The sequence below is a fragment of the Loxodonta africana genome, chromosome 3 (assembly GCF_030014295.1).
Source record: "Loxodonta africana isolate mLoxAfr1 chromosome 3, mLoxAfr1.hap2, whole genome shotgun sequence".
Taxonomy (NCBI): Eukaryota; Metazoa; Chordata; class Mammalia; order Proboscidea; family Elephantidae; genus Loxodonta; species Loxodonta africana.
In genome coordinates, this window is record NC_087344.1 from 53,951,244 (window position 1) to 53,976,734 (window position 25,491).

A 25,491-nucleotide genomic window follows, 5' to 3' on the forward strand; every position below is an offset into this window, starting at 1 on the left:
ACTTTATAATCTATTCAGCTCATGTCCATAAAAGCAAATGTTATAAAAAGAGTAAAATATTGTTGTTTTAAGTAACATAATCAGTGTAATTCAGAAAAAAAAAAAACACTAATCCAAAGGTTTTAAAAAGTTAAAATAAAAAAAAAAAAAAGAGGCTACATAATTTGAGGGTAATATCTTGGACACTTGTTTACATCTTAAGAATATTCCTGGCTTAATGATTATATAAAATCCATCTAAAAATTAACTGTAAAGACACCAAACCCTACCATTATTTTATTATTTAAAAAAAAAAATTCTGCATCCGAAGCATAAAAAAACCTAACGAAGTACTAATAAACAATTTGTTTATTATTACAGGCCTCCCTTAAGTAGCAAATAGTAATGTCTATACTTCAGGATAACATTTAGGTATACTCGCGTTGACATGAAGCTGAAATGACCCAGTGGGTAAATGCAGGGAGTTGTTTAAGAAGGCTTTGGCTAAAAAAACCAAAGTGCCACCGGTTTTGAAAGCACAAGTACACCACTAAATTAACGACAGGCTGCTACGACCAGAGTCTGCCGGGAACAGGCAGGTACCCTGAGATCACCACCTTTCTCTGAACCCAACTCTCACAACCTAAGAATCTCTGTACAAAAAGAAAAATCCACGTAACAGCAAAACAACAGTTACGTTCGTAAAAGATTCTGAAGATTTTATTGACGGAGAGAGAAAAGCAGAGAGAAAAAAAAGACCGATCCATCTTTGGGAAAATAATGACCTCTCACACTGACACATGGAAACGTTTTTAATCAAAGAACGCTACAGTAGAAATGTACAGTAAGTGCAACGTGAAAACAAAGTCATCATTGGTTAACTTAGTGGCTTGAGCCACAGAAACAGCACGTGCCCCCGGTGATTATAACTAGCCACGGAGAGACCGTTATTAAATTATGTGGCAGCTGTCCAATTTAAAACCCCAGGCTCTGCTGCGGCCCGGGCTCAGCCTAGGAGGGAGGTCAGCGCGAGCAATGAAATGCAAACTCATCAACGTCTTGACCTTAAGACGGGGGCAGCCCCGGGGACGTTCCCATTAGAGCGCGAAGCATCTCACTCACTCCCAGATGTGTCTGGCCACGCCCTTCCTAGAGAGCGTCCTCAAAACTTTTGCTCGGGAAGGGAAACTGAGGCACGGATGATTACATGGACTGGTGGAAGGGGCCCAAGATAAGCATTGGTCTCCCAGGGCCGGGGACTCCTGTAGTCGTGGCTGGGGTGACCGGGTCCCCAGCGGGAGAAGGCGGCCCGAGAAGCGGGTCCACACGATCTGGCAGCACCTCCCCTCCCCCTCCCCGCGCCCGCCCCGCCGGGGCCGCCGCCCGGTACCTCTCGATGACTGAGGCCACCAGCTGCGGCAACTCCTTCATCTCGAAGGCAGAGTAGGACGCGGACAGTAGGGGCCGCACCGCCACCTCCCAGCCCGGTGTCGAGTCCGCCCCCTCTGCCGGGGCCCCGAGCGTCGGCGCCCCTGCCGCCGCCGCAGTCGCCTCTTCGCCGCCACTCGTCGCCATCTTTCGTCGTACTACTGCAGCTCCCTCCGGGGGCTTGCCACCGGCTCAGCACCGCCTCCCGGGAGGGGGCGGAAGTGACGCAATGGGCCGCGTCAGAAGGCGCGACGCAGTCGCCGACCAAAAAGGGTAGCGGGGGGACCGCCTCTCTCTTCTCACAGGGTAGCCGGGCGGCGGAAGGCGCTGCGCATGCGCACAGTGTAGTGGCTCTTCGAGGGAGCGTGGAAGAGCGTTAACCTCCGCGCCTGCGCCCTGCGAGTTGTTCGTGAAGTTGGGAGCCTTGAGTCAGGTGTTTGGAACGCACGGGAAAGGTGAGTCTGGGGCCTGCTTTCAGTTGGCAAGTCCAGGGCGTGAAAGCAGACTGTTGTTGCTGTTGTAAGGTGCCGGAGTGTCGCTTATACGACTCATAGCGACCCCATGTATAACAGAACTGTCCTGTCCTGTGCCATCCTCACAATCTTTGCCACGTTTGAGCCCATTGTTGCAGCAACTGTGTCAATCCATCTCGTTGAGTGTCTTCCTCTTTTTGGATCACCCTCTGCTTTACCAAGCATGAGGTCCTTCTCCAGAGACTGGTCCCTCCTGATACATGTCCAAAGTACATGAGATGAAGTCTTGCCATCCTTACTTCTAAGGAGCATTCTGGCTGTACTTCTTCCAAGACAGGCTAGTTCGTTCTTCCAGCAGTCCATGGTATATTCACTATTCTTCACCAACCCGATAATTCAAAGGCGTCAGTTCTTCAGTCTTTTTTATTCATTATCCACTTTCACATGCACATGAGGCGATTAAAAATATCATGGCTTGGGTCAGGCACACTTTAGTCCTCAAAGTGACATCTTTGCTTTTTAACACTTTTAAGAGGTCTTTTGCAGCAGATTTGCCCAATGCAATGTGTCGTTTGATTTCTTGACTCCTGCTTCCATGAGTGTTGATAGTGGATCCAAGTAAAATGAAATCCTTGACAACTTCAATCTTTTCTCCGTTTATCGTAATGTTGCTTATCGGTGCAGTTGTAAGGATTTTTGTTTTCTTTATGTTGAGGTGCAAACCTTACTGAAGAATGTGGTCTTTGATCTTTATCAGTAAGTGCTTCAAGTCCTCTTCATTTTCAGCAAGCAAGGTTCTGTCATCTGCATATCACAGGTTGTTAATGAGTCTTCCTCCAGTCCTGATGCCTTTCATCATATAGTCCAGTTTTTTGAAATATTTTCTCAGCATACAGATTGAATAAATATGGTGAAAGGATACAACCCTGACACACACCTTTCCTGACTTCAAACCACGCAATATCCACTTGTTCTGTTCAAATGACTGGTCTTCCTTGTAGGTGTTTAGATATTGTCACTGACAGTGTTATACTTCAGGATAGATCTTGAAATATTCTTTTAGATGATGAATGGGATGCCATTCCTCTTCAATTTGTCATTCCCGCATGATAGACCATATGATTGTCTGATTCAAAATGACCAATACCAGCCCATTTCAACTCACTAATGCCTAGAATATCCATCTTTACGTGTTCCATTTTTGACAACCTCCAATTTTCATAGATTCATACTTCATACATTCCACATTCCAATTATTAATAGGTGTTTGCAGCTATTTCTTATTTTGAGTTGTGCCACATTGGTAAATGAAGACCCCGACAGCTTGACTCCATCTATGTCTTTAAGGTTGACTCTTCTTTGAAGAGGCAGCTCTTTCCCAGTCATATTTTGAGTGTCTTCCAACCTGAAGGGCTCATCTTCTGGCACTGTACCAGATAATGTTCCACGGCTATTCATAAGGTTTTCACTGGCCAGTTTTTTTTAGAAGTAGACCTCCAGGTCCTTCTTCCTAAGTCTGTCTTAGTCTGGAAACTCCACTGAAATCTGTCCACCATGGGTGACCCTGCTGGTATTTGAAATATTGGTGGCATAACTTCCAGCATCACAGCAACACAGAAGCCACCACAGTATGACAAACTCACAGATGAGTGGTGGTTGTACACGTTAATGGTCGTAAATTGTACCTCAAACAATCTAAAAACAACCAAACAAAAAAAAACCAAGCCTGTTGCTATCAAGTGGATTCCAACTCATAGCAACCCTATAGGACAAAGTAGAACTACCCCATAAGGTTTCCAAGCAGCGGCTGGTGGATTCGAACTGCTGATGTTTTGGTTAGCAGCCAAACTTAACCACTGCTGCACCTGGGATGGATAAACTTCACAGCAAAGAGCCTCAAAAGCAAGAGATGTTGCCGTTTCTATTTTAGAAAAAATACATCTGATACAGAGTTGCTTGAAAACAAATCCTAATGGATACACTGCATTTTTAGAAACAAGTAGCTGAATAAACTATTAGTGTTAGCTCCCAGGGGCCAACAGAGGGCAGTTTGTTCTAGAGTTTTTACAAAGTTACAAGGAGAAGGAATCAGCCCATAGTCTGTGGAAACTCCTAAGGAAATACCCATTCCTGCACAGGGAGAGCAGCTCTTTTTTGGTAGTTCACAGTGAACAGAGATTTTTCAAACTATTAAGGATATAAGAAATTAGATTAAAGGCCTAATTCAGTTTGGTAATATGGTACAGTTACTTGTAATCAGTAAGTATTGATTATTTTTTCCGTAATACTTCATTTTATATAACATGAATTCAAAACAAAGAAGAAAACACACCTTGTAGCTTCTTTTAAGAGAGAAAGAAATTGTGGCAATTATGTAGGGACTAGAATAGAATGTCTGTTTACAGAATAGCAGGAAGCAAGGGTTATATGGAAGGAAAGAGCAAGACTGAAATTATTAAAATCAGCATAGTATACAGTAAGATGAACATCTAGATGTGCAGCAGAGTTCATTAATAGCCACTATGAATTCATAAATGCTTGACTGACAGACTTATACAAAATGAAGTTTTGATATGCAGACTCAGCTGAAGCCAAATGCTTACATAGATCAAAAATATATCAGGGAACCCACACAGATTCTATTGAACGGTGGCATCTGAGTCAGTAGCTACAAATGCTAATCTGTCCTCAATTTTTTGACAGGAGAAGTTCAGTTTTCAGGTCCTGCAGTCGAGACTGCTGGCCCTGGAATTTGAGAGAGAATATTGAGGCAGGTGCCAAAGCCATGTTACAGCCAAAATGGAGAAGGGTCTTTCATCCAGTAATTCCAGGGCTTGTCTTTCTATTCTTAGTTATAGATGGCTTATATGACACTCTAATTACAGCAGGTGTTGTTGCAAAGAGGTCAAGCCTCATCATGCCAGACTGTAGGGAATCAAGTGACCCAGGCCACCTCAACTTTACATCCTTCGAACCAAAAGAGCCATCCACTCACTGCAAGTGAAGCTGCTTCAGTTTACTGATGTGTCTCTGCTGTGTTCTTTGGCATAGCCGTCAGGTCGTCAGAGAAGGTATCAGCCAACACTGAGCAAGTTCAGAAGAGATTTTATGCGTCTCTGGCGTCAATCTAAAGAAATGATCTGATTGCCTCTACTGATTCCTTGATGGGGTACAACTAGATAAATTCTCAGCCTTGGGAAGGGAAGCTGTTGTATGCAGCTGTCCCAGTAAACTTCGATTTCCCTGACAAGGAACCAGGACTCCTTGTAGTATATGTAAAGTCTCGGAAATGCAGAGTTGAATAACTATACTGTATCCTTAGCACTGTTTATGGGGATGAGGGAAGGGCTCCCCTTAGTCAGTCAAAGTGCATATTCTGGTTTCCTTTCCAGATATATGCATAGAGTAAAAGCCATGCATGGGATATCACATCCCTTGCTCTAACTCTGTAATAACCCAACAAATTTATAATAGCATTTTGACATATACAGGCTTTTTTATAGGAGAGAATTATGTTCCAACTAGCAGACGTAAGTATTCTAGTCATCTTTGCACTTACAGTCTTTGTTGCTATCAATAAATTGGCATTCTGGTTTATTGGTCTTCGAGTCTAGCTCTGAAGGAGCCCTGGTGGCACAGTGGTTAAGCACTTGGCTGCTCACCTAAAGGTTGGTAGTTCGACAGTGGCTCTGCGGGAGAAAGATGTGGCAGTCAGCTTCTGTAAAGATTTACAGCCTTGGAAACCCTACAGGGCAGTTCTACTCTCTCCTATAGGGTTGCTGTGAATCGAAATCAGCTTGACAGCCATGAGTTTGAGGTTTTGTTTGTTTGTTTTTTGGTCTTCTAGACTAGCTCTTATTTTATCACAGCACATGGGATATGTATATGTGGTAGGATAATTGTCAAAGCTGTGATGTGAACCATAAAGAAATATAATGAAGGCTGTGTGAGTCTATATTTTTAGTTTGCATTTTTGGCTTGCATTAATTCAGATTGCATGTTAGGGGACGGTAGCAGAGAGTATGCTGCAACATATATGTAGACTCCTTCCTGAATGGCCTCAATCTCTACCTGTACTGGAAAAGGCACCTTCTCAGTATCATGGGTTAGGAATTCATATAAGCCTTAGTGCTGGTGGAAAACAAAGTCTTTGTTGGAGGTCAGTCTCAACTGACATCACAATTACTCTAACTCCTTAAAAATTGGAGAGGGGGTGTGCACATACCCTTTATGATATTGTAAATCCTTCCTGGGCAGATGGCCTATATAAGACAAGATAGAGATTCCTGAAAGAGTGTTCAGTTGATCTCATGAAATCTCTAGTGGAATAACAGTGAAGAATTTTAACCTTGGTTAACCTTGCTCCCCATCGCTAACAGGGAAGCTCTCTGTGACTATATTAAATGAGGAAATCAAGTTGCAGAACATGATGTGGTTTGGAGAGACACGTACCAAACTGTCCAGTGGTTACATCTGGGAATAGAGGTTGGTGGGGGTTCTGAAGCAGACTCAAATTTTCCATTGTTGCTTCAATTTTTTTTCTTATTAATAGCCTTTTTAAAATAAAGAACTTAGCAACCAAACTTGACAAGGTTCATTCATACAATGTACCAGTATCTCCTTCATTATGGAAAGGTAGATGGTAGCTATCAGTTTACATCTTACAAAGAACAAAAGTGTATAGAATGTTGTCTTTGTTTTGATTGTGGAAGGAAAACAGGCAAGTTTTGAATATTAAGATAGTTATTATAAAGAGTACTGTTTTCCAAAGCCTATTTGGACTTAGGAGTTCAAGGAATCAACATTCTTTTTGTTTATATAAATACACAGAATACTAAAAAGATACCTTTTCCTTTTAAAATAGAAATTGTGGTGCCACAGAAGCATATTTCCCATATTGATTTTTGTGAGCATTTGTTTTAAATAATATAGTAGGGTTTGTCAGGCCTGATATTTCAAGGCACACCAGAGAAAGGTGAGTTGAACTACCTCTTGGCATTTCAGTATCTATAAGAATTCCTTAGTAAGTCATCAGAGGCACTGTAGGAATTTAAGAAATGGGGACAGATGTCCAAAGACTTCTGTGAAGAAAACATAGTCATTCGAGGAGCTATTTGTTAAGTAGCAGCTTCATGCCTAGGACAATGAGGAATTCAGAAAATAGTAGAACAGTCCCTGGGAAGCCACAGAGTGACTGAAATAATAAAGGACTGGGATACATTGTTGAGGAAGTTGTGTGATTAGCAGCCAGGAAACTTGGAGGTCCTGGGAAGGCTGCATTGAGCCGTTTAGATTTGAGCCAAGCCAGATTTTAAGCCAGATTTTCTGGGTTAAAAAAAGAAAAAACTGAGGTAAAATTAAAAGGTCAAATAAATAATGATGTTCTTAAGTAGCTGCTTAATTCTCAATGGATATATAATCATAATTTTTTGAATCTTTGCTCTCATATCCCCAACAAGTACAAGGTTGTGCACACACCGCTATTCTTGAGAGTCATCTGGTCATTTTAAAAGAATAGACTGATGATTTAAAAGAAAAAAATTTTTTTTAATAATTTTTATTGTGCTTTAAGTGAAAGTTTACAAATCAAGTCAGTCTGTCACATATAAACTTATATACACCTTACTACATATTCCCATTTACTCTCCCCCTAGTCAGCCCGCTCCCTCCTTCCAGTCTCTCCTTTTGTGACCGTTTTGCCAGTTTCTAACCCTCTCTACCCTCCCATCTCCCCTCCAGACAGGAGATGCCAACACAGTCTCAAGTGTCCACCTGATACAAGTAGGTCACGCTTCATCAGTGTCTCTCTCCAACCCATTGTCCAGTCCCTTCCATGTCTGATGAGTTGTCTTTGGGAATGGTTCCTGTCCTGGGCCAACAGAAGGTTGGGGGACCATGACCACTGGGATTCTTCTAGTCTCAGTCAGACCATTAAGTCTGGTCTTTTTATGAGAATTTGGGATCTGCATCCCACTGTTCTCCTGCTCCCTCAGGGGCTCTCTGTTGTGCTCCCTTGTCAGGGCAGTCATCAGTTGTGGCCGGGCACCATCTAGTTCTTTTGGTCTCAGGATGATGTTAAGTCTCTAGTTCAAGCGGCCCTTTCTGTCTCTTGGGCTCATAGTTATTGTGTGACCTTGGTGTTCTTCATTCTCCTTTGATCCAGGTGGGTTGAGACCAATTGATGCATCTTAGATGGCCGCTTGTTAGCATTTAAGACCCCAGATGCCACATTTTAAAAGCAAAATTTTAAATGAGCAGAAATCAAGTAAATGAGTCTTGGGATGACTCTGATAGTTGTAGGGTACATAACAGGCTCTTGCAAAGAATAGCAATTTATAAGAGCAGTAAGATTCCAAATCTGACATTTTCTAGCTGAAAGACACCTTACAGGCCATGTAACCTGTGCCCTCCCAAATAATGAAACAGGTTCAGATAGATTAAGTGACTTACATTAAAGTCTTTAACACAGGAGGTGGGAAGCAAAGAGTATTTTTTCTATCATACTTTGATTCAGAAAAGATTCAGGGCGCCTTTATGAATACGTGATGTTCAAGGTGCATTTGTTGAAAAAACAAGTAGCAGAATCAAATGGTATGATCCCATAAAGAAAAACTTACATACAAGAAAACACTACCCTCAGACTGAATCACTGCCCATATGAGTAGTATTTTTGTCATTTTAAATTCTTCTACAATAAGCATGCTGTTTATAACAAGGGGGACAAGAAAAACACAAATCTTCCTAATACTAGGAAGTCTTCCTAAGACCAAAAGGATTTTCTCTCATTGCTCCTCTAAGCAATATGATAAACAATGTCCTTAATAAAATCCGTAGAATAAGTATAGCAACCAAGTTCTAAAATCCCTTCCTGAGGATAGGGTATGACAAAATATTGCCCCCAAAATTCAGTCTAGGCACACGGCTAGCTCTTTGCTGGTCTGGCTTAATCTTGGGATCGATTGTAGAGCAGCTTGAAGAAAAAAAATATATATGGGAGGGTATCCATGACAACTCTGTTATCTCCACCCAACTTTTGAGTTATGTTTGTTATTCTTGTTGCTGTCTCTTCACCAATTTAATTTTTATTTTATTTTACCTTGTATTGTTTGCCTTTGTGTAAGCTGTCCTAAATACTTTTTCTAACAAGGTGAGGTACTGAGCAATGGAGATCTCCAGGTTAAACTCCCCGGAGCATAGCTATTCTGTGGTGCTGGGTAAGCAAAGAGCTATGTAATTTAGCAATCTTTACAGCTGAGGAGGGGGTAACATCCTTATCAAAATCAGAGAAGCTGTAAAGGATTTATGGCTAAACAGAAGCCAAAGGAAGACCCTTAAGAGCTGTTCACACCTGATCCAGTGCAAACCAAAAGGTGGTCAGGGCCCAGAATTGTACTCCATAGAGAAAGGCACAGTAAATGAATCAACTCACAATTTGCAGTTGTGGACTCCAAGCAAAATAAATGTTGGAGGAATATTAACAAGTTATTTGGGTTTCAGAAAAGTTAACTGTTAACTCCTTTTGGTAGCTATGAAATCACAGGGCCAGTTGTTTATTATGACAATAAAACCATATTATTTACATGAGTCTTCTTACCTTTCTTTTCTGAAGGTGGGCATATATCAACCGCTTCCAAAAGTGGTATTAAATCAATAATTACACTTTTAAGAAGGGGGTGAGTGGGACATAAATTATTTTATCCCAATTGTAGTGGAGTTAGTTCCTTTATGTGGCCTTTTGCATTGGTTCTTTGGAAAAAACCACTTGAGAGTTTTTCTCCTAAACCCTGATGAGTTACCTTTGCCCTAGATTTCCACCCCAGAGGGTTGATTTTTGTCCAGGTTGATTGACACTTCCAGGGTGAGCTGTAAACAAGGATGGCTTGATCTTCCTGGCTGGCCCTGTTCTTAGCCTATTCTGTGATTGGTACACACAAGGGCAGATTATCCAATAAGCAAGGTAAGCATGGGCTTACTTGTGCTAACTAATCTGTAGTGAATAACTTCACATGGGTTTCACCAAGTGAGTGTGTGCTGAATTTGTGCTTACTGGGTCATATGCCCCTATCAGGGATTGTGTATTTGAAAAGAGGCTTTGATGTTGTAGGAAGGTGTTGTGCGGTTGGGGGAGAGACAGATGCCAGCCATAGCTAGAGGCAGAATTTCTGATGTGCTGAAAGGTGAAGTTGTTCACTAAGGATGATCTGATAAGCCAGGTAAGTACCATGCTTACCTTGCCTACTGGATAATCCACCTCTGATATCCACCTTGCAGGGATCGGTCACAGAAAGAAGCAGGAAAAAAAGCAGAAGGGAGCAGAGACACAGAGGAGGCAAGGAACCTCCTAACAGAGCTGTAATGCTGAAGACAGCCAAGAGGCCTAGAAGGGACCCACTGGCAGAGCCAGCAGTGACAGACAGCAGGGCCAAGAGGAGCCTGTCCTCAGGGGGCTGAGAGGAGGCCTGCAGGGTCGAGAGGAACTGAGAGAGCTGTCCTGCCCTGAAGAAGGAAGACTTTGCCTACATGCTTCCTGTTCCTGATCCTGAGTTGTAGCCTCTTGATCCTGACCCTAAGTTGAACCCTGTTCTTTAAAAAACCATTTAACTGTAAGTACGGTCTGTGAGTTCTATGAGATGTTGCAGCAATTTGCTGTACTTAAATGGGGGAGGGAAGAGTGCTGAAGGGAGGAGAGCGGCCAGTGTCAGGGATGGGGTGGTACAGCAGCTGGAAGAATGTGGAAATCTGGAATATATGTGACCTCCGCCCCACAGGAATTGGCTTTGTGCTGATTCTTAACATTTGAAGTTATTCGTACACCAATAAAATCCGATCTCAGCTACCAAAAAAAATAAGAGGTTCTGACCCACCATGAATCGTCTGTTATGACTGGAATTCTGTATCTAATTCATGTACCTGCCCCAGTCAATAATTGGTTCCTGCCCAAAGGCTAAGGAAAAAAAAATCAGTAAAAGCCAAAAAACATTTTACATTATTCCCAACAGTAACTGAGACCTCACTCAGCACTATTTAGTTGCAAAATGTTACACCAAAAAGATCTTGTATGATGACAGAATAAAAAATAATGGCATAGAAAATATTGATGAATCATCCTTTTTAACATGAAACATTGTAGAGGCCCCCAAATTAATCTAATTAATGAAGATAGGGAACCAGATGGCTCAAGGGATATACACAGAAGAGGACGATGAAAAAGGAAATAGGTCTTAGAATTGAGAGAGGAAACACACAGTCTCAGAAGCCATAGAGGCTGAGCACACCTGGTCAGAAACAAGTCCTGCTTGAAGACTAAGAAAGGTCAAGAACTATTAAAAAAAGATTTGACTATGTCATTAGCATTAGATATTTTTTAAGCACCAGCTTTGTGGTAACTTTCAATAAAACAGTAACGATTAAAACTGAAATACAGGGAATTTTAAGAAAAAGCAGATAAACATCCCTCCCATTAGCTTTTTAGATTCTGGGTAAATGAAAACTAGAGTCATGCAAATTAAACTGTGCAAGCAGAACAGAGAGCAAGCCAATAGCTGATGATGTAGTGGCTTGTACATATTTATATACAACAGTCAGAATTCCAGCCAGACTTTTTCAAAACTAGAGCAGAATTTTTTTAACTTATATTTTCCACTTATTCTCTTCCCCCAGGTCACTTTAAACAAAATACAACTTGGGTCAGAATGAGTAGATGCCTGTTTTTTCTGGAGATACTTAGTAGATGTTAAGTCATTTGTTGAAACCAATTTGATAATTTTATTATTAAAGTAGAATGATTATCATTTTTCTTCCTTCTCTACCGTAATATACCATCAGCATACGATCACAGAAAGATAAACTTTAAATAGCCTAACCCAACTTTTAAATTATTAAATTCGTAAGTTTCCTTATTAAGATACACTTGGTTAATTTCTGCACTGCTTTTTCCCCCCTCTCGTGCAAAAAAAAAAAGTAGCCTCAAAGTGATCTCCGTAAGCCACAAAAAAGGACTTCTTATCAGAGCCGTTCCATTCATCACTGACTTTATTCAGACACCCGAGTGTACCTCTCTCCCCACAGGGCCAGAGATGGTCTACTCTCTGTACACTTCGTTCTTCACAGTAAACGAAAACCTCATTGTTCTCTGAATCCATGACCAAGGAAAGACTTTTAGGATTTCCTTAATTCGTAGCAGAAAACAGCAGCACGGCCAATGAGCAGTGCTGCATCCACAAGATGCCGGTTCCCTACCTCTGCCCTCTTCCTCCCCTTTTTTCAAAGCTTCAAAGGTTAGATCAGTAGCATTTAAAATCTGCTCATTTAAGAGAAATACAGTGACCCACATGTTAATTTACATACAGAACTAAAAATAAATATTGGGGTTCTTAAACAAGGACACTTTTCTCTAACTAGGGTATCATAAGATGATTAGACCAGCCTGTGGATTAAACGAGAGAGTATCAGGTACCATAAAACAGGCAGATTACCTTCCTTGAAGGTCCAGACAATTCTGTAGTTTTAAAATGGCCTCAGCTCTGACACATCTGAGGTGAAAAGCCTAGGCAATGGCCAACAAACCAAGACTCTTCATGCTTGGCTTCTGTAAGTTGAAACAAGGACTGGGTGGCTCAACCTAATAAATAAAAGCACGAACTGGAGGCTTAGTTACAAGACATTTTGACGCCGTGTATGGATTCTTCAACTGATAGTTTGGAGAGAAACGATGAGATGCTGGATCACTCATCCAACCTCAGCTAAGGATGGATCTTATTTCTTCCCAACATAAAGCACCAAATGCCCCTATGGCATTGGAGTTTTCAATACGAGCTCCCTCCCGACTTTGAAGCAGAAGGCAGGGAAACAAGGATTTGTAAATAAACCTGGGAAACACAGAAGGCAAACTAAAAAAATTAGACAGGCCTCAAAAAAGAAAAATCCATTGGAGTTCTTAAAAAAAGAGGGAAACAAAAACATTCATGGGTGGCCAGAGAGGGAAGGCAGCAACAGCCTTCAGGTTTCAGGGGCAAGTCCATCAAGATGGTTTGTGATTCTCAGCTGAGAGCGTGAGCTCAGTTTACCCACAGAAGAACTCTGCATCATGCCCAACCCAGACGGAGTTCTAGGTGAAAGTCCTCTTCTTCACCACTCTCACCACACATACTCCACCAAAATGTCCAACTGCAGCCGTAGCTTCTCGTCTGACCCACAACCCCCTTGGCTCTCAGCAATCTGGCAGTCAGTGTTTGGTCTCTATCGCCAGGCTTGATTCAGGAGTTTCACCTGTGCCAGTCTCTTAGTGATCATGGTGGCAAAAACCAGGCCGAAGAGGACACTGCTAATTAAAACGTAGTCGTAATCATCCTTCAGGACATCAAACTGTTTGGATGGGTAGACTCGAGTTTGGTAAATGTCCAAACCGTATGCCACAACCTGCAACAGCAGAAGGGAATAAGAACCACGTAAGAAAGGCAGCCAAAGGTCCACCACAACCTCAAACGCTGTAATAGCGGAAACAGAATCCTCTGTTGCATTCCCACAGTGGAACAGCAGCTGTCGTGCAGGTGGCTGTGACCAAGGTGGCCCACTCTGGGCCACGGTGTCTACTCACCAAACAAGTAGATTCCAGGCCTGAGGGAGCTGTGTAGATACCTCGCATTCGAGAAACTGTCTGGTTATAGTTGATGAATCGCTCTGCGTGTATCTGTACATCTGGAGAATACGGGATTAGGTTCTCCTCTCTGCAAAACACCAGCAGGACAGGCACTCAACCGCAGTAAAGGGATCTGCTGGCTGCCCCTTCTGAGTCCTGGGAGGTTTCCAGGCCACATATCTAGCCTCACAGCTTCGTTAGAGGTCTACTTGCATTAGCTAGTTGAAAATTTATCAGCTGAATGTCAGGAAGGAGTATAAGAAAGAAAACAGTCTGGAGAGTTAGGACTGAGATCCAGATTCCTACCTTGTTCTAAATCTTAAAAAAAAAAGAATACAGTGTTTCCCACCAGAGGAGGAAAGTCAGGGTCATTTTAAGACCAAACATTGAACCACTAGGCCAATTTTTGCTCTTTAGGGTACCTCTCCGTCCATACTCTTCCTCAGAAAACCCTATTATGCCATGTCTTTCCCCCAACTTGAACCTCCTCTCTCTCATGTAGTCCTCTAAACCATACTCCTTTCCCTCATCTGCCAAAGACAGATCTGCTGTCTCCTCCCATGCCCACAATTCCTCATGCCCTTAAGTGAAGAGACTCCAGGATGGAGGCAAAAAAATATGCATAGATGATGGCTGGAAATACAAAAGTTAATACTATCAGGGAATAAGCTGTTGGCTTCCCTATATGATTCAATCTCCATCACCCCCTCGACCTCATTTCCTAGTGCCTCCCACACTCACTGCTCCAGCCACACTGGCCTCCTTGTATTCCCTCTAACATGCCAGACATGACAAGATTTCAGGGCATTTGCACTGGCTGTTCCCTCTGCCTGGAAAGTTCTCCCCTTAGGTATCCACATGTCTAGCTCGTACACTTCCTTTAGGCCTTTACTCAAAAGTCACCTTTTCAACCAGACTTAATGGTCTGAGACTACAAGGACCCCGGAGGTCACGGTCCCTAGACCTTCTGTTAGCCCAAGACTGGAACCATTCCAAAAGCCAACTCTTCAGACAGGGATTGGACTGGACAGAAAATGATACTTGTGAGGACTGAGCCTCTTGGCTCAAGTAGACATGTGAGACTGCAGGCAGCTTCTGTCTGAAGGGGAGATGAGAAGGCAGATGGGAACGGGAGCTGGCTGAATGGACACAGGGAATACAGGGTGGAGAGAAGGACAGTGCTATCTCATTATGCGGAGAGCAACTAGGAGTACACGGCAAAGTGTATATAAATTTTTATATGAAAGACTGAATTTGTAAACTTTCACTTAAAATACAATTTAAAAAAAAGTTACCTTTTCAGAGAGCCTTCCCAGGCTACGCTTTCTCAAATTTTACCCACACACATTTGCCCCCCGATAGTCCTTCAATAGCCCTCCATCCCTGTTTTATTTTTTTCTTTCACCTTAGCATCTACCATTCTCTAACATACTATGTATTTTACTCGTTTATCGCATTTATTGTCCATCTCCGCCACCAGGACATAAGCTCTATGAAGGCAGGATTCTTTGTCAGACTTGTTCACTGCTGTATCCCTCACCCCTAGCACAGCCTGGTGGCACGTAACCGACTAAGGACCAAACTTAGTCAACAAGGGGACGTTCCTTAAGGTCAGGGCCTTCAGCACTGCCCATAGGTGCCTCACCTGCTCTGTTCTGTTGGAATCTCAGGACGGCGGGGATCCAGCAAGGCCTTCGGAAGGGAGAGAATTGCTCCTGAAGGTAGCCCAACTGTCCAGGAAAAAGTCAACAGAAGTGAATGTTCGTACTGATCCAATTCTGGATTAGGACCAGTTACAAAAATGTCATTATCACAGAAATTAAAAGTAAAGCACAGAACAAAAAATATGGGTCAGTGAGGTGCCCTTAAGAAGCCCTGGTGGTGCAGTGGTTAAGCACTCAGCTGCTAACTGAAAGATCAGCAGTTTGAACCCATCAGCCGCTCTGCAGGAGAAAGATGTGGCAGTCAGCTTCTGTAAAGATTGCAGCCTTGGAAACCCTATGAGGCAGTTCTCCTCTGTCTGATAGGCTTGTTATTGAGTTGAAATCAACTTGATGGCAACGGGTTTGGTTTTTTGGTGGAAGCACCCTTAAATTGCCAAAAAAAAATCAATCATACACACGAGTCTGAAATGGTTCTACTTTTGAAGACAATGATTTCTTCACACATTACCCTGGGACATCGGAAAATAAAGTTCTAGAATCAAGATGTGGATAATCAAAGAGAGGAGCATGGAAGGCCTCTCTTCTCTCTCATATAATACCTGCCACAGCCAAGCGAGTCTCCTTCCCATTAACCAAACAGGCTGTATGTGCCACTGCCATTGTGAGGCCAGGCAAAGGCTGGAGGCTGGGCAACATGAGATACGCCAGCTTCAGTAGTGGTGATGATGAAACCTGGGGAAACTGCCGAGAGAGTTGTCTGCCTAATATTTGAGAGCAAACTGATAATGCCAGCTGCCTGTCAAAGTTCAGAGTCTCTGACATCTTTGGTATAAACAACTAGGCAGAGCAGCCTGTTAAACAATTAGTAAGTCCTGAACTTAGACTACACGAGATCTTAAACCATGCCTATTTCTGCAGCCCATCAGCACAGGCTATCTACATTAACCATGGTATCAAGGATTGATTTTCTGAGCTAGGTCTAGGAACAGGAGAACAGAGAAAGGAAATGGTCTGTCATCTTTTGTAGGCGGCAAAGGCAGATTAGGGAACTTTTTCTGCTGAAATACAGTCCTCCACTTGCCTTCCTTACTGGTGATCTCACTGGGCTCTGCTGGCAATGCCTCCCCCTCTCTGTCCTTCAGCTGTCTATAGCAACCAGGTCTCCCCAGAGACTCTCCCCAGACACTCACTTAGCAGGTGTCGGCTGGTGATGCCCCGCTCTGTGATGGTGGCTTCCATGGCACTGATGGAGGAGGGGAAGATGTAGGACTGCTGGAGGACCTGGGGCAGCTGAGGCCGGTCCAGGGAGCTGAAGGCTGTGGCATTGTACTGCTCAGTGCCCTCGTACAGCTCCAGTGCAGTGAACTCATTACGCCGAGCCTTGGTATTCCAGTACTGGTACTACAGAGAGAGGAGGAGGCAGCTCAGGGCTCAGCTGCTGATTCATCTGGAAACAAAGTACACTGGAAGGCAGCGTTCAGATGAGCTACAGATCCAGGAAGGAAAGGAACCACCTAGCACCCCAGTTTTCTTCCTCACTACCAAGTTTACTAACTTTCAAGGTAGTTTTATCTAGGCTATCCAAAGGAATTCTCAAGATTCTTAGAAGTCACAATGACAGTAGCTAACAAATGAATTCTTAATATGTGTCAGGGGTTGTTCTAAGCTAGACTAGTGGTGACTGCTACTATCCCTGTTTCACAAATGATGCAGCACAGAGAGCTTAACTAGTTTCAAGGTTGTATAGTCGGGAAACAAAAGCACTAGAATTCAAACCAAGGCAGTATGATTCCTGAGGCTACCCCCTTCCAGGCCCCTATGCTGCCATCCAGGGATTTTGGATCCAATGAAAGCAAAAAGCAGCAACTAGATTTCTGGAACAAGAGGCAAGGAAAGAAGTTAAGAAGGAGGGAAACCAGTCATATACTCTTTAGATACTTCACTTGGTTGTGACACCAGAGTTTGTCAGCTACTCCTTACCACCACCCAGTTCTCAGAATGCACGATGTGGACAGGGCCCTTGGCTTTCTTCTGCAACGAGGAGTGGATGATGCGTCCAGTGACGCCATCAATGAGGAAGATGCCAATGAAGGTGCGCTCGTGATGTACGTCTGTGCTCTCTGTCACTACGGCCAGCAGGTTGGGGTTCAGGCTCTGGAGAGGGACAGGAAAAAAACCCCTTCAGAACCATGATGGCATGTCATGGCCACACTCCACTGTGACGTTATCTGGAGCTCTGGGCCTCACAGAGGAATCGGGTTTTCTGGTTAATAGACTGTGCTGCTTCACATTTGGGGTTCACCATCACTGCAATTGTTTAGTGCCCATGCCAGGTGCTTTCCATATATTATTTCATTTAATCCCTTTAACAGCCTTGGAAAGTAGCTATTATCTACATTTCAAAGATGAAGAAAGTCTTAGAAAAGTTAAGCAACTTGCCGAAGTCCCAGAGATAGCAAATGGTAACCCAAGATAAAATCCAGGCCAGCCCACTCACTGACCTAAGGATACTGCTCTAGCAATGTTACTTCCCTCCGCCAAAACTGTTCTTCTCAAGGTCACCAGTGCCCTCTATCACTAAACCCAATTGATGAGTCTCAGTCCTCGCCTTACTTGACCTACTAGCACCACAGGTGACCACTCCCTCCTTGAAACATTTTTTCTGAACACTTGACTTGCATAACTCCTCTTTCCCCTAGTCTTCCTTCTGCCTTACCTCTTCCACCTCTGTGGCTGATTCCTCATCTCCTCAATCTCTTAACATCAAGCCTTGGATGTTTCTATCTACGTACTTGCTGTCTTGGTGATCCCAACCAATCTCAAGGCTTTAACACCATCTGTGGGTGCTGGCAATGGCCAAATTTACGTGTCTGAGCCAGACCTGGACTCCAGACTTGACTATCAAACTGCCAACTTATCATCTCTTCTTAGATGTCTCATCTCAAACTTAACATGCCCAAAACTGAACTCTGCATCTGTCCCCACCTAAAACTGCTCCTCCCTCAGTCCTCCCCATCTCAATAATGACAAGTCCTTGATTCCAATGTCTCAGATCTAAAACCTGAGTCATCCTTGCCTCCTTTCTCTCTAATCCGTACACACATACCCCACATCCTATATGTCAACAAATCCTGTTGGTTCTACATTTAAAATTACCCAGAATCTGATCCCTTCTCACCACCTCCACTGCTTCCAACCTAATTTTAGCCATCATTGTCTCACCTGGATTATTACAATGGTATAATTGGTCTTCCTGCTTTCCTCCTTGCCCCTCTACAGTCTAGTTCCCATATGGCCGGTTGAGTGAGCTTGGTAAACTTCAGTCATTTATGTCACTTCTCTGCTGAAAACCTCCTAATGGCTCTCTATCTCATTTAAAGACCAGATCTGTGATCTGGTCCTGTCACCTGTCTGACTTCAGCTGTCCTGGCTTTCCCCCTCACTCTGTTGCAGTCACACTATCCTCCTTGCTGTTCCTTGAACACACCAGGCATGTGCTGGCTTTTCTGTCTAGAAGGTTCTTACCCCAGTATCCATATGACTCACTTCTTCTCTCCTTTAACTCTTCACTTAAATGTCACTTTCTCAATGAGACCCTCCTTAACTATCCTTATTCTAAATTGCATCCTCTTCCCAGCTGTATTTCTCTCTCTCTACAACTGATCACTTTATAATATAGCGTGTAATTTACATATCTCTTTTATTATTAGCCTGTCTCAACCGTAAGGAAAGCCTCAGAAGGCAGAAAGTGTTGTCTATTTTGTTCACTGATGTATGCCAGTGCCTAAAAGAATGCGTGGCATGCAAGTGGCACTCAAAAAATATTTGCTGCTTCACCTCTGTGGTATGCCTTCCAAAAACTCATAACCAGTCTAGTCATGAGAAAAACATCAGACAAACCAGGATTAAGGGACATTCTACAAAATACCTGACCAGTACTCAAAACTATCAAGTTCATGAAAAACAAGGAAAGACAAAGAAACTATCACAGACCAGAGAAGACTAAGGAGACATGATGAGTAAATGCAATGAGATCCTAGATTGGATCCTACAGTAAAAAAAACACATTAGTATAAAAAATGGTGAAATCTATATTAAGTCTGGAATATAATTTACAGTAATGTACCAAAGTTGGTTTCTTAGTTTAGACAAATGACCATAGTCACCTAAGGGAAACCAGTTAAAAGGTATACTGGATTGGAACTCTATGTACTATCTTTGCAACTTTTCTGTAAATCTAAAACTAAACTATGCCAAAATAAAAAGGTTATTTAAAATAAATAACCTAAAAAATGTGCTTAATGAGTATAAATCCAGAAAGCCCTATCCATATTCAGCGTAAGAAAACGCACGTATGTATCCTGTCTTAAGATATAATGATGTAGTGAATATATCTTATTCTAGTACAAGTCAAACAAGTGCAGCTACATGGAAGGTGTCCTGAATAAGGAATTTAAGTCGATAGCGCTGATGATGATATCAACTATGTAGCAGGCACGATTCTAATCATGTTACGTGTTGTTATTAATCTTCAAAACAAGCCTGTCTTAGTCATCTAGTGCTGCTACAATAGAAACACCACAAGTGGATGGCCCTATCAAAGAGAAATTCATTCCCTCACAGTCCAGGAGGCCACAAGTCTAAATTCAGGGCATCAGCTCCAGGGGAAGGCCTTCTCTCTCTCTGCTGATTCTGGAAAGGTCCTTGTCATCAGTCTTGCCCTGAACTAGGATCGTCTCAGCACAGGGACCCTGGGTCCAAAGGACACACTGTGCTCCTGGTGCTTCTTTCTTGGTGGCATGAGGTCCCCATGTCTCTCTGCTCACCTCTCTCTTTTGTATCTCAAAAGAGATTGGCTGAAGACACTATCTAATCTCCTACAGCTCATCAATGTAACTGCCGCTAATCCATCTCATTGACATCACAGAGAGGATTTACAACACAAAGGACTATCACATTAGATGACAAAATGGCAAACAATCATACAATACTGGGAATCATAACCAGCCAAGTTGACAGATATTTTTAGGGGACACAATTCAATCCATGACAAAGCCTATGAAGTACTATTATACCCATCATATTGGTGAAAATGAAAATTCAGGAAGCCTAAGTAAATTACCCACAATGAACAGCAAGTCCATGGCAGAGCCAAATCTGAGCCTCGACAGTCCAGCTCTGGGCTTGCACCCTGCTATGCTGCCTCATGCTTAGTGAAGCAGCTTTACCGTTGAGTTCTTTGGTCATGTTACCTTATTTGATTACACCCCGACTCCAACTCTCATCTCTGCTCTGCCAGAGGGTGTAATGTTCATTACTATTATGATTACATTCTCTCATAAGATAGTTTAGCAGCCCATTAGTTATCTCTCTAGTCTTCCTCCCTTTACCACTAACTAGAGTGCTGGAACATAGAGATGGAGTTCCTGATGCCTCAACTAAGGGTTAACCCCCAGAATGCTACATGACTATCACCACTAATAATAATAATAGCTAGCCTTGGAGGCCTGGTGGTGCAGTGGTTAAGAGCTCAGCTGCTAACCAAAAGGTCAGCAGTTCAAATCCACCAGCTGCTCCTTGAAAACCCTACGGGGCAGTTCTACTCTGTCCTATAGGATTGCTGTGAGTCAGAATCAACTCGACAGCAATGGGTTCGGTTTAACATCTCTTGGATGGTTACCATATATGCCAGGCACTGTGCTAAGCATGAATATGTCATGTAATCATCACAACGACCACAGAGGAGGGAATATTATGTCCATTTTATAGACAATATAATTAAGACTCAGAGGGATTAAATGTTCAAGGTCATGTATCTACGAAATCCTAGAGTCAGAACTCAAATCCTTGTTTTTCTGATTCTAAAGCCCCAGCTCTGTGCGCCTACCATGCCATACCTTGTAGAGCACACTACGGTCCCCCATCACACGGCCCTGGGAATGAACGTGCTCACTGCTGCGCTTCCCCTTCACTGTGACGATCCGCTGTACTTCTGGGGGGATGGTCAGCTCCCAACTCAGTTCAGTGGTGAGATCCTAGAACAGGGGCAAAAGAGCCAGCACTTGTAATCAGGAGGGTACACTTAGCCCCGAGACAGCTAGAGCTAGACAAGTTCTGTGGTTCAATATTTGGAACCTTTGTACTCTAAGTAGCAGAAATCAATTTCCTTCTGGGAATTCCAAAAAACACAACAATGAAAATCTAGTTTGTGAAGAAGCTTTGAACTCTCCATTTGATTAAGACAAGATACTAAAGCCAGCAAAAAAAGAGAGAAATAGTTGATAGTATTTATCTGAGTAGGAAATGACCGAGGAAAAATTAACATTTATTACTAAAATCTAAGTTCCCTGTATACTGGGGCCTGCAACTAGCTGGCAGAGACCTTGAAAGGTTTCTTGAATAGTTCTTTATTGCCACAAGAGACCAATAACTAAACATTTATGGCTAACTAAATTATCATACAATCCATACTAAGGAATTACACAGAGCCATTAAAAAATAATAAGGTACCCATGGGGGTTGGGTAGTGACTGGAAATGGGCACAGGGCCTTCTAGGATGGTGGTACCGTTCTGCTTCCTGATCTGATTGCCATTTACACAGGTGTGTACTTCTAGGAAACCCTGGTGGCGTAGTAGTTAAGTGCCACGGCTGAGAACCAAAGGGTCAGCAGTTCAAATCCACCAGGCGCTTCTTGGAAACTCTATGGGGAAGTTCTACTCTGTCCTGTAGGGTCGCTATGAGTCGGAATCAACTCGACGGCACTGGGTTTGGTTTTTTTGGTTTTGTGCTTCTGTAGAAGCCCTAATGGTGCAGTGGTTAAGTGATCGGCTACTAACCAAAAGGGCAGCGGTTCAACCCCACCAGCCACTCTGCAGGATAAAGATGTGGCACCTCTACTCTGTCCTGTAGGGTCACTATGAGTCAGAATCAACTCGACAGCAATGGTCTGGTTTTTTTTTGATGCTTTTGTGAAGGTTCACTGAGCTGTAACTTTGTGATTTCTGTACTTTTCTCGATATATATGATACTTTAATAAAAACAAGTTCGTTAACAAAATAACGAGGTAGAAAATATATTAAATGAATAAAGCAAATTTCATAATAATTCGATCAATTTGAATAAGAAAAAACACACATGTATAGAACATACGTATGTGGTCCATATAGCTATTTATACTGTATATACTGTAAACACACAGAAAATAGTGGGAAGATGCATAGCAGACTACTGACAGGTGTCCCACCAGGGAAGGGCAGCTGGGAATGGGCTGAAAAGGTCTTTTCACATTTTGCTTGCATACTTCTGTATCAGTGTAATCTCTCACGGTTAGAACATATTCACGTATTGCTTTCTCAAATTTTTTTAAAAAATAATTTTTTACTTAAAAAAAATAAGCCTTTGTTAGAAAACTTTAGAACTCGCTTAAACTTCCTCAAAAACTAAGGTCAACAAGTGAGGGGGAAGACAGTAAAATCCCCTGGAGGTCACAAAGACTGTAAAAATATACTTGCCTCATTTCCCATCTAAGGTTTGGCCTCCTTTGTCTTCCCTTGGCCACTGTTTACTCAGATGATGCCCTCAGGGCTCCACTCAGGACCACACTCCCCTCCACAAAGAACTATCTTTCAAGACTCCCTTTTCATCAACTTGGAAAGATAATTTTTTTCACCCATGAAGGTAAAGAATGTCTTTTGGGGCAGGCTATTTCTTTGTTGTTTATGCTAAAGGTTATACCAAACAAACGCCAAACCCACTGCCATGGAGTCCATTATAAAATGTCAGGAAAGGGCAATGCGTTTTCAAAATAACAACAGCAAAACCTTGACTTCAACCTCACTGCAGTCTGGGCTCAAACCCTTAATGTTTATGCCATTTTGCCTAGGGTCTTACAGGCTGCAAGGGCTCTCTGGTGTGTACACGCCACAAATTACTCCTCTACACAGCCCTGTTAGCCAGGTCAAAGCCAGCCCCTTGTGAACTAATGAATGTGTATCACTGGACTTCAGAGCCAGTGTGTATCACAGTCTGCAAGAGTTGGGCCTAGCATGTCATGACTAGAGCAAACCTATACCAGTTTCTAAAATAAAATTGGAAGTACACAATCTATCAAGAGTGCATCAATAGATTAGATAGGAACCTTAGCGGGAAATGAGTTTATGTTGATGGGGGAGGAACAACTCAGAAAAGGAGGGTAAGAATGACTGCACTACTCCAAGAATGTAATCAGTGTCAGTAAATAGTACAGGTAGAAACTGTTGAATTGGTGTATGTTTTGCTGTGCATATCTTCAACAACAAAACAAACAAAACTAAAAAAATAAAAATAAAGTCCAAGAGTGCATTAATACCATCAATTTTAAATACCAAGAACAACTCATTATCCAACACCCCTCATCCCTGAGAATGGAGAAAAATGTCCCTTCTGTCTCCTACAGGAGGAGTGGAATGTAGGAATGTGGAGTGGAAACTCCGCAAGGGCAGAGACCGCTCCATTGTGCACTGCTATGGCCCCAGCACCTAGGACCAGGCCTGCCATGTAGCAGCTGCTCAGTAAATACTTCAGGCATCAGAATTACGGTATCCTAAGTTTACAATATAATGAGTAGTTTAATTCACTTCTTAGCCAAATAACCAGAAAACATTTCACCAACTGCTGCCCCCCCGCCGCCACACACACACACACACACAGAGTCCTAAGGGGATGGTATAGGGCCCCTACCCTACCTTTCGAAGCCGATATCCACTTAGCCGTCCCTGCTCTGCATCCACCAAATAGAAGAAGATGGAAGGGGCAAGCTCATGTAGTTGTCTCAAGACATTCCGAGTGGCTGGGAAAGCTGTGACCTGGAAAACCCAGACAGTCCAAGAAAAGAGTTAAAGGGTTAGGAATCTCTAAGCCCAGTTTCCCGAGACTCATTATTGTTTCCTCAGGAATACAACAGCAAGTCTTAAAGGACTAAAACGTCTACTGAACTGAATTCTGGTTTAAATTGAGCTCTGTTAAGAACCTGAGCTTTTACCGGTGCAGAGACAAGAGTCATGCTGCTTAGGGTGCTCTTAGAGCCCAGTGTGTGCTGACGGCATACAGGTGTGCTGACTGCATACAGCGTCCCAACTCTGGTCCGCTAACTGCTGTTTGGCCGCCCCTTCCCACACCCAATCCCATCGGGATGTTCTCCATCCACTCTGGCGTCATACCTTGTACTCATCATCTATCAACAGCAACACCTTGGCATAGTCTTGGTCCATGATGGGCAGAAGCAAGGACTGCAAGATGGGGCGTTTCAGTATTGGAGGAGCCACCTGACTCCACTTCCCAAAAATGGGATTGAAGACATAGAGAGAGCTCATTCCCGTCTCCTGAAATAGGCAAACTGTCAGACTCCACCAACATAGAAAGAACGTAAATCCTAACGGAAAATCTGGAAAGCTTGGATTTCAGTGCAACTGTGAGGGATTCCCTAGTCTTTGCTCTCTATGTGGAAAATAAATTCTTGGCTGAAGGTGAATGGTGCCCCCCTGTGCTAATGTTGAAACAAAATGTCAGCCTGCCCCTGGTTTCAGACCTAACCAAGAACTTGGATATGCTAAAGAACAAATAAAAAGATCCAATACGAATTCTGCAACCTCAGGGCAGCCATTCCAGAAGTGTCTAAAAGCCCCCTTCCCAATAACCCTAGATTGAATCCACAAAAATCTGTTTGTACTCTGGGAGGCAGAGATATAAATAACTTTGTGTCCTGCTGTCCCTCACATAGAGAACAGTAAACAGCCGCTGACAACCGCTTATGCTTGGGAAGGAAGAGAGCTGGCTTACTACACATCTGAGGAAGTCACACTGACTTCCTAGTCTACATCAGCGCTGTGTGGTTCTCTGCCCAGGCAAGAAACGGGGGGGAAACAGGGCCCTAACCCAACTGCCCCTCTCTAACTCTCACAGAATTCCAAGGGCCTAGGAAGATTGAAGTTACAAAACACAAAAAAAACCAAACTTGCACTGGCTCAAATCAGAGGTGGATCAAGGGCCTCACCTTGTCCTTTATCAGGAGTGTGCACTGAGGCGGGTGGGGGAAGTGAGCAGTAGTTCTCTGCACCATCAGTTTAAAGGAGGAGTTTGGCTTGACATTGGGTAGATACTGTTTCCACAGGATGGTGCCAGAGCTGCTCTCAATGCCAAAAAGCTGCAAGATAAACAAATAACTTGGCTCACGACTAGAAAGACAAACTGAAGAACTGATTCTATCCTTGAAAATTAGAAACGGTACTATCCCCTACCCAAACCTTTGTTTCCCACTCCCTGCACTTCAG

At 43.0% G+C, this 25,491-nt stretch overlaps 2 protein-coding genes and 1 long non-coding RNA gene across 13 annotated transcripts in view; 1 reads left to right on the forward strand and 2 right to left on the reverse strand.

The window, feature by feature from the left end:
• Window positions 1-1,569, reverse strand: part of UBR4 (ubiquitin protein ligase E3 component n-recognin 4) — a 140,177-nt gene extending 138,608 nt beyond the window's left edge. For all 9 annotated transcript variants that reach the window (XM_064281379.1, XM_064281376.1, XM_064281378.1 and 6 more), the window contains exon 1: window positions 1,370-1,569. In XM_064281379.1, coding sequence (XP_064137449.1) covers window positions 1,370-1,554 — 185 coding nt within the window. In that variant the 5' untranslated portion in view covers window positions 1,555-1,569. The remainder of the gene's footprint in view (window positions 1-1,369) is intronic.
• On the forward strand, window positions 1-13,299 carry LOC135230701 (uncharacterized). Its single transcript, XR_010321310.1, has 2 exons — window positions 1-1,862; window positions 10,152-13,299. It is a non-coding gene; the product is annotated as an uncharacterized LOC135230701 (long non-coding RNA).
• EMC1 (ER membrane protein complex subunit 1) overlaps window positions 11,891-25,491 on the reverse strand; it is a 27,568-nt gene continuing 13,967 nt past the window's right edge. For all 3 annotated transcript variants that reach the window (XM_064281381.1, XM_010593061.3, XM_003413436.4), the window contains 9 exons: window positions 25,215-25,364; window positions 24,382-24,543; window positions 23,908-24,027; window positions 21,080-21,217; window positions 17,163-17,336; window positions 16,373-16,583; window positions 15,164-15,248; window positions 13,477-13,606; window positions 11,891-13,298 (listed from right to left, as the gene is read on the reverse strand). In XM_064281381.1, coding sequence (XP_064137451.1) covers window positions 13,119-13,298; window positions 13,477-13,606; window positions 15,164-15,248; window positions 16,373-16,583; window positions 17,163-17,336; window positions 21,080-21,217; window positions 23,908-24,027; window positions 24,382-24,543; window positions 25,215-25,364 — 1,350 coding nt within the window. In that variant the 3' untranslated portion in view covers window positions 11,891-13,118. The remainder of the gene's footprint in view (window positions 13,299-13,476; window positions 13,607-15,163; window positions 15,249-16,372; window positions 16,584-17,162; window positions 17,337-21,079; window positions 21,218-23,907; window positions 24,028-24,381; window positions 24,544-25,214; window positions 25,365-25,491) is intronic.